The sequence below is a fragment of the Diplotaxodon limnothrissa genome, linkage group LG20 (assembly GCF_057381915.1).
Source record: "Diplotaxodon limnothrissa isolate DT_005_m linkage group LG20, D_limnothrissa_male_GT1.1, whole genome shotgun sequence".
Taxonomy (NCBI): Eukaryota; Metazoa; Chordata; class Actinopteri; order Cichliformes; family Cichlidae; genus Diplotaxodon; species Diplotaxodon limnothrissa.
The window spans coordinates 24,300,052-24,312,455 of NC_140615.1; the positions used below are offsets into that span (position 1 = coordinate 24,300,052).

The 12,404-nt window shown below is 38.4% G+C and overlaps 1 protein-coding gene across 1 annotated transcript; it reads left to right on the forward strand.

Annotated features, from left to right (window-relative positions):
* The first annotated feature begins 4,330 nt into the window (after window positions 1-4,330).
* prim1 (DNA primase subunit 1) lies at window positions 4,331-12,391 on the forward strand. Its single transcript, XM_085344875.1, has 13 exons — window positions 4,331-4,439; window positions 5,704-5,861; window positions 5,944-6,050; window positions 6,136-6,209; window positions 6,305-6,441; window positions 9,415-9,473; window positions 9,824-9,933; window positions 10,052-10,143; window positions 10,228-10,360; window positions 10,901-10,970; window positions 11,052-11,164; window positions 12,168-12,266; window positions 12,372-12,391. Exons 1-13 carry the CDS (start codon window positions 4,331-4,333, stop codon window positions 12,389-12,391), a joined length of 1,281 nt encoding a protein of 426 aa, XP_085201001.1.
* The last annotated feature ends 13 nt before the right edge of the window (window positions 12,392-12,404 follow it).

The window sequence follows — 12,404 nt, forward strand, 5'->3', positions numbered from 1 at the left end:
TGTTTTAAACGAGTTTGCAGGAATTTTTGAATGACTCAATCGCGAGGTCAGCCTCCTCAGATTAACATTTCCCCATTTGTGAAATCTGTGAAAAGCCAACAGTGACTGTTTGAAGTTTCTGTGAAACTCAACATTTTATGACTATGTTGTTACTATTCTCTCCAGAATTACATCATTTTATTTAGACTCAAGTAAAACCTCATTAAAGAGTAGCAAAATAGGGGTGGTACTTGCTGTTTATGTACATAAACAGAAGATAAAGATGTAACCAAGTGTATGTTTATGTACAGCAAATTGTATTTACAACCATCTATTACCTAAAGAATAAATGTATTACTACACACTGTTCGCCTACATTAAGGTTATAAAGAAAAATTGGTATCCAAGATTTTGTACATCGAATATAATGTAGTAAAAATAAACTTAACTTTCATTTTAAACTTGTTTTGGGGTGATTGTTTCTTTGTTGTAGCAATCTTGAGTTGAGCATGTGGGTTGTGCCCATGAAAAACTTGCCAAATCTTCTCTGTCATTGCAAGACATCTTATTTTGCTTTAACTCACTTAGCCTGGTTCTGCCAAAGGTTTTTCCTTCTCATTGTCACCAAGTGCTTGCTCACCGGGAGACGTCTGATTGTTGGAGTTTCTCTGTATTATTAGGGTCTTTACCTTACAATAAAAAGCGGCTTGAGGTAACTGCCTTTGGGGTTTAACACTAGATGTATTGAATTGAATTGAATTGAATTGAACTGAATTGACTTGAATTGAATTGAATTGAATTGAATTGAATTGAATTGAATTTTGGTGTCATTTATTGGATTAGTTGATTAATGTCTGAAGAAACAGGACATTGGCAATTTAACAATTGATTCATTGATTGATTCATTTAACAAACAGAAGCCAGCATCTTATTCTCTGACCAACACAATCACATTGGCTGACTTACAACAAATGCTGGTTGAAGACTGAGATGCCATCCCACAGCAGTGTGTAGCCAAGCTGTTGACCAGCATGTGGAAGGAGATGCGCCAGGCTATTGTAGGTGTGAATGGTTCTTTCCCATCCTACTGAGTCCTCTGTTTGCTAAATTAATCAATTATTACATTTCCAATATGAGTCTATGTCCAATCATCCAGGTAAGGAAATCCCCCCCCCCAAAAAAGATTTTGGATGAAGTCTTTTCAGTGGGAGAAATGTTTCGTCACTCATCCAAGCGACTTCTTCCGTCTTTATAAATAGTACATTTGCATAATGACTGACACTAGCACCACTGATTGGCAATGGGCCATGAGGTCAGTTTCGTGGTAATTAATTTGCCAGTTGTCATGACCATTGATCAATGACCATTCCAATATGTCTTGTCTTTTTATGATAAAATCATCAAATCACGTTTGGCTTAGCAGTCTATAAAAGGCATCAGGTTTCACCTGTTACCAGTCATTTTAGTCTGTCTCAAGCCTCCTGCCTTAATCGAGTCGGTAGAAGCCATTCTCATATTAACACACGGTATATGTAAACATACGTAAACATATGTATGCAGATACAAACAGACCACGATTAAAATCAAGACAAGCAAGCAGTGGAATCCAAAAATGAAAACAATTAGCTCTCATACCTCCTGTGGTAAGGTGTCTTTGGACATGCATTTTTGCGTCACTGCAGACTGGTTTTAGGGTTTCTACTAGCCTGTTTCACCAGGTTTTCCTGATGAAAGGTGACAGTGACACACTTTGGCCATCTAAAGACACAGTGACTTTTAAATCATCGCAAAACTACGACTCCTCATGTACAGCAAACACAATGACCTTTGGTGCTGGCCAGTGGGCTCCGTGGACACCTGACAGCAGTCTGACCTACATTCAACAGCTGAAAGTTGTATCTTCACTCCGTGTTTTGCCTTATCTAACTTGCCCCACTGACATTTAGCATTGTGTCTGGTTGCTATGTGTTACAGTATGTGTCTTCGCATATGATGAGCCACTGGAGAGCTTAAATAGAACAACTCACAGAAATGCTCGATATTGCAAACTCCTGAATGTAAATGTGCATTAATTTGCTACTCTAATATACGGTAGAATTGTGGATAAAAGCAACAGAAGGCATTAATCCCAAATCTGATTCAAATGATTTCTAGAAATTGATTCAAAAGGGGGGGAAAATGCATCGCATCCAATACGCCTTGCAGTGAAAAAAAATTTGCATAATTCAAGTAAGATGAGGTTGAGAGCTCTTGCATTATGCAAATCAGGGTATGAGTGGTATATTAGCATAAAGTGCAGTCATAAAAGGAAATGTATTGGCATTACTTGTCTATCAGTTGCTCTTGGGTGTGGCACATTTCACTGAAGCTGGTTCATTACTATCAATCTAGAGTGTAGGTATTACACGTTTCTGTAGTTGGCTCGCTCAGCATTTACATGTGTGTGTGAAAGTGGAGAGGGAGATTAAATGTAGTGCATATGAAGATGTTTTCCCTTGAAATATTTCCTGTATATTAGAAGTTACAAGTTACTATTATGTCTTCAGTGGGGAAGGATGATTTTGAAGGTTTGTTGTTTGGTCTGAAATAAAAACAGAGTGTCAGATGTACAGAGATTCAAGTCTGGGGATGAGATGGAATGAACAATATTACAGAGCCAGACATATTTAAAGTACAACACTGCAAATAGAGAGTGTTGTTTCACATTAGAAGTACAACAGCTGACAAGGGCTCTTGTGGCTGCACACCTCTCAACCTTCACTGTGAGCAGCACCACTTCAGTCAGGAGGTGTTTGATGCACCACAGTGAAAGCTGAAACACTAATAGTGCAGCAAGCCAGACTGATGGGCAGGACAGAAAGAGGCTCCATGCCTGACACTTTTTGTCTTGAAAGCACATGTGGCCTTTTCAAATGTCAAGCAAAGGGTGGATTTGACTGAAGAGTAAAAATGGCATGAATCAATCAATTAACACGAAAAAGAGCTGAATTAAGCTGCTGTTTGTCCTTGTTTAGCTCATTTGGATCCCGTATTTGGCACCATTTCATCCATGCTTCACTGAAAACTGTGGAAGTGTCCTCTGTTCTTTCCTGAGTGTTTACTGCTCATACTAAAGATGCAAGAAACAGAATAACTGAGTGTTTTAGTACAACTGATCTGCCAGGATGATGAAAACTACTAAAAGAAAACAAATTTCCTGAAATGTGGATTAATGTGGGAAAGTTCAAATTATTGTCATGAGACTGTACTGCCCTCTAGGGATGTACAGCACAAAGTGCAGCTTAGGAAAAATTGAATTGATAGTATTAAATCAATTCAATCCCCCCCTCCCCCATTTTCGTTTGTTTGCTTTCAGTTTCTAATTAGTTGTTTGTTTTGTCCTATGCCCCATCATGTCGCATCTCAGACTCCAGTCTTTTTGTTTCCTTTGCTCAGGCCCCCAGGCCCAGAAGCATAAACCATCATGAAACCATTTCAGCTGTGTTGGTGCAAATGAAAGGGACATTTGTATCAATGCTGGGTCTCCCAACATCCACTGAAGGATGTAAGGGCCTGATGCTATGCCACACAGCAAACCTTGCAGCGTGTCTGCATGTTCTAACCTGGAAGAGCGTGTCACATGTGTGACTTGAATGGGCTGCAGGTACCATCTCATGCTACTGGTAGTATCAAGGACAAAAGCAAAAAGCAAAACTGGAGGAGGGATGAAGTGAGAGCAATGGTTGGATGGATTTACAATAATATAGTAATTTATGGAGCTACTTTACCAAAAACCACTTTATTGTATTATATTCTGTGCTCTTTGTTTTTTGTTTTCATGTTTACTCATTGAGCTACTTTATTTTTTAAATAATTAATTTATAATGTTTACCACAGCTTTTTTATTTTGTCATATTGTATTTTGTAGTTATTGCTGCCAAACGACTACATGTCCCATGAACCTCTCTTCATTGGCGTCACGTCCGCCTTTTGTAAGCTTCTAGGACTAATATTACAAGGTTAAGTAAAACCATAAGAAAGAAAGAAGGAAAGCCATTGTCAGTGTTATAGAAACGTTTCGATGCAGCAATAGTTTAAAAAATTCTGATTACCCTGGATGATTTTGTCCTCGTTGATTTTTTATGGCCTAAAAGGGAAACGGGTGACGGAAAATATATTTTTTGCCTTTCAACTTCCGGGTTGTGGTGATGTCACTGTCCCAACCTTGTGTCATTGGTTTTGTCCGTTGCTTGAGAGTTTTCCCGCGCTACCCTCGGTGTAAAACAACACAGTGAGCTGTCACAGTGTAGCTAGCGTCTTGACAATATTTTACCGTATCTTTACATCCAAAGCTAATTTTTGCTACCATATTATGCCATCATCAGACTATGATCCGGCTTCTCTGCCGGACCTTTTACCGCTGTACTACCGGCGGCTTTTCCCATTCTCCCAGTATTACCGCTGGCTGAGCTACGGAGGAGGTGAGTACACAGGCATGGAAACCTAGCATAAATGCGGCTAAATAACTGTGGACGTTGATCTGTGTTGTGTTATGTAGGAAGTTACGTGTTTTGTTAGGCACTAAAATGGTAGAATTATTCTGGATTTGACTTTCTTCCAACTTAAGTAAGTCATCCTATTCAACCATTCTAGCTTGATATTAACGCCTCTACATTCATCAGTAAAAAGTAAAATGATTTTGTATTTATGTATCCCTATGAATCTATAGTAATGCTGTTATTTAACAGGGATGCTGAAATTCTGGTCAGATACTCGTGTTTAAAATAAGCCTCTAGCCAGTTATGAAACAAATGTTTGTTTTGTTCGAAGTGTTTTAAAATAATTCACGTTTTCAGCAAGTTATCATTTATCCAGCATAAACATTGCATTAGACACACGGCTGATCTGCAGAAAAATGTGAGCATTCATCACTTTTATTGATTTTTATGCCATTTAACACCAGAGTGGATCCTCTTCCTCCATAATACCCTGTCCCTGACATCCTCCTCTGTCACACCAGCCCTCTGCATGTCCTCCTTCAGTACATCTACGAAGCTGCACAGTGGTCTTCCTCTTTTCCTCCTGCTTGTCACCTCCATATTCAAAATCCTTTTCCCAGTACATTCACTGTCCCTTCTGTGCATACGTCCATCTCGGCTCTCTTTGTCTCCTGGTCACTCTCAATAAAAACCTGAGAATCTTCATCTCTGCCACCTCTGGATCAACCTCCTTACTTTTTGACAGTGCCCCTGTCTCCAATTCATACAACAGATCTCACTACCATTTAGCAGACCTTCCCTTTCACTCTTGCTGCTATCCTTCTGTCACTTCCATGCCGGCACTCTCTTCTTGACCTCTGTTGTGCACTAGCCATTATTGTAACTGCAGATGTATAAATATATCCACCTTTACTACCGCTCCTCCTTGCAGCTTCACTGTTACACCTGTCTCCCTCTCATTCACAGACATTTATTTTGTATTACATCTACTGACTTGGATGGATGCAGTACTGTACCCTAATTTCCTTCGGGATTAATAAAGTATTCTGATTCTGATTCTGTAACATTTGCTTATAAATGAAACCGTAAAAGTGCAGTTCACAATTTAGCCAGGATCCACTGCTCTGTGATGCTGACATGTAAAACTATTAAGAGTTAGACAAAGAGTTAAAAATGCCCAAATACAGGACTAATGTGTGTGTGTCTTGTTGTGTTATTTGTTTTTGTTTTTCTTGTACAATCTCAGTGCAGAAAAACTACTTTCAAAATCGCGAGTTCTCGTTTACCCTGAAAGATGACATCTATGTACGCTACCAGTCGTTCAGCATGCAGAATGAGCTGGAGAAAGAAATGCAGAAGATGAACCCCTACAAGATCGACGTGGGAGCAGTGTACAGCCACAGGGTAATTTTCCACACCTTACAGAGTTTGTGCATCACAGCAGACATATGTATGGAGTATGTTTGTCTCCCTTTGTTGCCCACAGCCAAGTCAACACAACACTGTGAAGTCGGGGACCTTCCAGGCTCTGGAGAAGGAGCTTGTGTTTGATATCGATATGACAGATTATGATGACGTCCGAAGCTGCTGCAGGTAGGTGAATTATGTATTTATTTCCTGTCGCAGAATATCCTGACCGTTTCATCGCCCACATAACACTTTAAAACTGTCATTTTAGTGCTGCTGACATCTGCTCCAAGTGCTGGACCTTAATGACCATCGCCATCCGTATCCTGGATAGAGCTCTTCAAGGTTTGGTCATCACAGATTCAGTGCCAGGTGACAGCTTGTGTGGATTTTTGTTGAAATTCTCATCAAGCATGTGCTGGTTTTTGTGTTACTTCCAGATGACTTTGGTTTCCAGCACCGTCTGTGGGTTTATTCTGGCAGAAGAGGAGTACATTGTTGGGTGTGTGATGAAGCTGCCCGGAAACTGTCTGTAGCAGCACGCTCTGCTGTGACAGAATACCTCAGCCTGGTCAAGGTACGAGTACTTCAACTTTTAATAGAAGTCCTTTGTAAGTACTTTCTACTTCCAAACCTAATCAATTCAAGTTTTTTGTTTCTTTTTTTAGAAACTAATTAACAGATGTTATTGGATATAACCACAGTGGACAGGTTGGGATTGCTAAAACATAATTTGAATGTAACGCAGTTAGAGAAAAGTCAGTCAATTGATGCATTGCTCATAAACCACCAAAAGCTACTTTTCCTGCCAGACCAAATAAGACTACTATAATAAGGTGAACTATGATTATTATAATTAAACAAAGTGTCGCACCTACATTACAATGTGCTTCATGTGGATTCATAGAACAGACCACACAACAGCTAGAACAGCATGTGATAGACAGACATGAAGTACAAATATTAAGACTCTTAAAACAAAATAAAAAGAGCATTATTAAAAAGAGACTAATACCAGGGTTCGTACGGGTACTTGAAATCCTCGAAAATGCTTGAATTTTAATATTGTCTTTTCAAGGTTTGAAAAGTGCTTGAATTTCAGATGTGGTGCTTAAAAGTGCTTGAAACTGTATTTCATTCACCACAAATAACTATCTGACTGAATAGTTTTCTTATCAGATAGAGAAAGAAAATGAGTCGCAAATTCTAAAAGCAAAATTTCTCCGACTGAGCTGCGTAGCACCTCTGCATGTCAGTCTGTTTCAATGTGTGACCCGCCCCTCGGGGGTGCGTGCGCTAACATGCCTGGAGATTGCCGTTTTAATGAGTGTTTGATGGAAATGACAATGGTAGACTTTGCGCTCTCGAGTCACATGATAGGTGAGTCCTAGTAAATCATTTTTGAGAATGTGTACATAACACGTGCAAATTTTTAAAACTATTATTATTTTGCTAGCTATCAAACTTGCTGGAGAAATGATTGAAATGCACTGAATGTGATGGGTGCACGGCGGATGAGCTGATATTGTCGTGTTGGTGTTGTTCCCAGATCATCATGAAAATGTTGTTCCAGGTTCAACATTGCAAGTGACCGATCACACTGTTGTGACGTTATTCTTTTGCGCGCCAAGCCATTCGTGCATTTATGAAATTCCAATGTTGCAAGGACAATATCAGTTTTGCTTACCGTTTATTAAAGGGTTAGGGTCAGGGTCCGTTGATCGGCGGACAGAGGCGGTTTCTCGCAGCTTAAGTACAGTTTTTTGTTTTACGGCGGTTTTTCCCGAAGTCGCAAAAGTATGACGTCACAACATTCTGATTGGTCATTTGCAATGTTGAGCCTGGAACAACATTTAGTATGATGATCTGTGAACAACACCAACACGACGATATCCGATCGTGCTAGTACGGCAGCGCTATTATAGCAGTTAGTTATGACATGGTGATTTATAGAATATGCTGTGAATTTGGCTAACATTACTTAGCAGTAGCAGTAATGTAAGTTACTTCACTCAAGTAAAAGCTTTAAACATTAGTCCGATACTTAACTAGCCAACTTAAGGCTTAAAGAAATAATGGTAATAAGAGGGACTGATCTACATGGGCACAAAGAATAGCCTCTTTTTTGTGCTACCCAAGTTCCCTCGCTTTCATTCAAAATCTGATTATTGTTATAAATTATAAATGGCTTCAAGCTCAGTGGGGCTCATTATAATTGTACCTAATAATATCACAGATGATAGACTAAATAAATAGATTTTAGGTAGATGCTTGTGCATTCTTAAAGTCTTATATGTTGAATCGAACTATGTCATCTGTTCAAAGCCTCTCCCAGTCAGTGCTCCATGCCTGTCTTATTGTAAATGGTGTTATTAGCACAAACAATTTAAAGGTGATCATTTATGACTTTTACAGTAATATAGACAATGTAGTTAAACAACTTAAAGTTGGTTTTGTTGGGAATTAACTTTAACCTGTTAGGCCCTCAGGGGTTTTCTGAGCTTTCTGCTCGAAAATGAAATGACCAAAATAAATGGAGTATTTCTCTGCTGTTACAGAGTCTGTGTAAATAGTCTTGGTATCAAAAATAAAGGTAACACTTGTGAGATGTCATCAGACGTGTAAATATTACTGCAGATGTTACTATGTCAACGTCGCTGTGACTCAAACATAGAAAAATTTGATTTTTTTTATATCCCTCGCCTAATTTTTAAAAGTATTTTATAGCATGTAACACCTTTGAAAATATGCTTTGGTTCACATTTAACTCTAGAAAATCATAAATCAAAATATGGATATTACCTGTCCAGATTCATGGTGACGTAACTGCTCTAAAATGTTTGGTGTTTGTAGAAATGGTTTATATGAGATTTTAGTTGAGATTCAGAGGTTTCTGTGGACACTACTCTTGTCGGCACTTATATTTCTGACCTCGTGTTATAACAGATTAAAGGTAATCTTCCTTTTGCCCCCATTTTTGGGGGCGTGGGTGATTAACTAGTTAAAAACAAACAAACATCTGTCTCCTATTTTTTTGTGCCACATACTAAAGAAGAGTCAATATCTGATGAGAAGACTTATTAATTTGGCCTTGCTGTGTATTATTGTGGTGTTTGGCGCAGTTTTCTTGTTTTATGGGATTGATGTTTTTTTTCTTTTCAAGTGGAGAATATCTCTAACAAGTTGATTTGTTCACATTTGTAAATCTTAATTTTTAAGAGAAATGCGTTTTTTGAGTTTGTACCCTAAATGCTAAGTGAAACATGCATTCTTTTTATGGGTAATGTGCTGGAAAAGCTTGAAAGTGGACCTTGAAAGTGCTTAAAAAGTGCTTGAATTTGACCCTGAGAAATGTGGATGAACTCTGTAATATGGTACTTATTGAGTTAAAAGATGTGACTGTTTTCCTTACATCTGCACAGTCTTAAGACTCTGATTTGATTGTTAATCAGACTGTTGTCTTGTCTTGTTTCATGAGCAGCATATTAGTGAAATGTATCTTCCTCAAATGGCCTGCAATGTTTGATTTTAAAAATGTGATGTTTTGTAGGGTGGTGATGAAACCATAAAGAAAGTAGTGCTGACTGAACCAATTCACCCTTTTATCAGGTAACTGTTTGATACATTTTGGTGTTTGTCTTTTATAGTCTGTGTCTGTGTTCCAGTAAGATTGTACCCATTTATTTTTCAGTATTTCTCTTGCTTTGTCTCTCTTTCATCAACACAATCTCTGGGCATCATTTTTAATTAGGACCATTTTTGTAAGCAGTGACACACTGTGTTCTTGTTTGCCTTGTGAATTTGCTAATTACTTTCACTGAGACAGCTGTCCTGGATTTCTGTGCTTGGGTGCAGTTGTGAGCACAGTGATCACCATGCCTGCATACAGGGATCACTGGTTACACACACTTGGGTACAGTGCACTCTGTGCTTTTTAAAATTGTGATTCTTTTTCACAGCAAGTCTCTGGAAGTGGTAAAGGAATACTTTAGCCGATATGCACTACATGACCAGGACCTGATGGGAAGCAAGGAGTCTGTAGAAAAAGTGCTGGCACTCGTTCCTGAGGATATCCTTTTCTTAGTTTACCGCATATTTGCCGCATAAAGTAATTGATTGGACCTATAGACATTTGTTGGCAAAGAGTTCAAAGATCTTGTTGAAAGTGACTTGACTTTATATATTACATGCCAGAAGCTACCTACAGCAGGAGTTCGAAAAGGAGAAGAAGCCTGAGAAACGTTGGAAACTGATTAAGGAAGAGGCTTTAAGGAAACAGGTTGGTAACTTCGCTCACAGTTTTTACATTGTTTTACACATTAGAACAGAAGGGCTTATGGTCTTACAATCTGTCTCCTTGAAGAGCACTGCAAAGAAGGGCCAGTACTTTGAAAACGAAATCATGCTGCAGTATTGTTACCCACGGCTCGACGCCAACGTCAGCAAAGGTGTGAACCATCTGCTGAAGAGTCCTTTCAGTGTACACCCCAAAACAGGTGAGCATACTTTAAAGAGGCTTGTACTGGAAATGTCTGGGCCTTTGCTAAGAGTACATGCTAGTAATATTGTATCACACTTTTTGGGCAAAGGTGCTCCTTGGAGTCAAGAGTCATACTGTACATGTACATGATTGTAAACAAGAAGACAAAAATACAGTTACTTGCTTGTTTCCTATATTTTTGCATATTTGTCAGACTTAAATGTTTCAGATAATCAGATACATTTTGATATTAGACAAAGATAACCCAAGTAAATATAAAATTCTGTTTTTAAATGAATGAAAATAATAACATAAATAATAAAAGCTTACACTGGATTTATATAAAATATTGGCTTCTTCATTCTGTTAAATGATATTCTGTCATTCATATCAAGGTTTTTATTCCTGAAATGTCAGCTGTGTAATATTAAAGGCTTTTTATTGATATACCTCCAAACTCAGAGGACCTTGGATCTTTTTTCTTTGTCACCAGGTTGATTTAATCTGACTTAAGTATGAGTGTATAAAACTGTGTCCTCTCTCTCTCTCTGTCCAGGCCGCATTTCTGTTCCCATAGATGTCAGTGAATTAGACAAATTTGATCCCTTTTCTGTGCCCACGATCAGGTAACAATTTAATGTTTGGTGCTCTGTTGTCTGCAGCATGTGAGTGATCCTCATGAAGACTTTTGTTTTATCTTGTTGTAGTCTGATCTGTGAGGAGTTGGATCGGCCCAGGCCAGGTGAAGAGAAAGAGAAATTGGAGGATGCGAAGGAGAAGGCAGACGAGAAAGATGCAATAGAGAAGCGCAAGAGCAGAGGTGCTGGGGGAAAGAAAAATGCAAAGATCTACCTGAAACTTTTACCTAAAATACACCTGGACAGCACATAAAACTGAAATCTTCAGGCCTTTAAATGGGCTGACATAAGGTGTTTTGGGGGCTAGGGTCTTCTTAATGGCATGATGGTTTTTTCTGAGTGTAAAGATCATGTGATGTAAAATAATCATCGGCACTCTAAAAAATGCTCGTTACACATAATTGGCTAAGACGTACAGGCCTAGTCACTAGTAAGCGATCCAAAAACTTTCAATTCCCCTGCAAAGTGGCACATGGTTGCTGAAGGTTGCTGGCGGTTGCTAGGCGAGATTGTTTGCAAAGGGCGTGCTTCATCCAAAATCTTATGATTGTTGTGGTTGCTATAAGATCACCTATTGTTTGCATAATTGCTTGCTGTTGCAGAATTATGAAATGCATCAAAAACAGCCAAAAGATGTTGAAGGACCAGATCAAGGGAAGAGCTAGTGGCATATGAAATGTTGTCATCTGGATAAAAATGTACATTTTGGGTAGCAAAGTTAATACTATTTATGTACATTTTGCCTTTAAATTAAAAGTTGTGCCTAACTGCTGTAACACAACATATCTCAAATGGTGGAACTTTTACTCTGAAGGTGATCATTCTCCATGTCTGGTTTACATCGCATTTTTCACAATTTCACTGCAAATAGTTGAGTGTAAGTGCAGACAAGTCGGTGTCTCCCATGTTAACTATACATGACTGCATAATCTTCTAGCAACCAAAGCAATTAAAAAGCAAACTTGTGACTAATTTCACTAGAAACTGCATTCAGTCACAACTTTTCAAAATCTATGTACACCTGAATGAATGACTGGTGCATTGGAGTATAAAGTTCCCCCCCAAAATTGGAACTTTATATAGTAACTTTATTGTTACTATATTCATATAGTGTAAATATTTAAACATATCTTTGATTTATCTGAGTGTTTCAGCTAATGCTACTTTTACTACATTTCGTCTCAGATTACAAAAGAACCAGCCTGGCGAAGTACATAAAATACTTTGACCAGTTTCTGGATGGAATGGCTCGTTCATGGAAAGGAGAGCGTCTCAGAAACAGTGGTAGGTTTCTTTCTTTTTTTTTTTTTTTTTTTTTTTAATAGATTAAACAGAAAATTTACAGCAACTTTTAATCATTTTGCTTTTCTTCCTTTTTTTCTCCTTCAGATCTTCAGAAAGAATTCTGAACTGGATCATCAG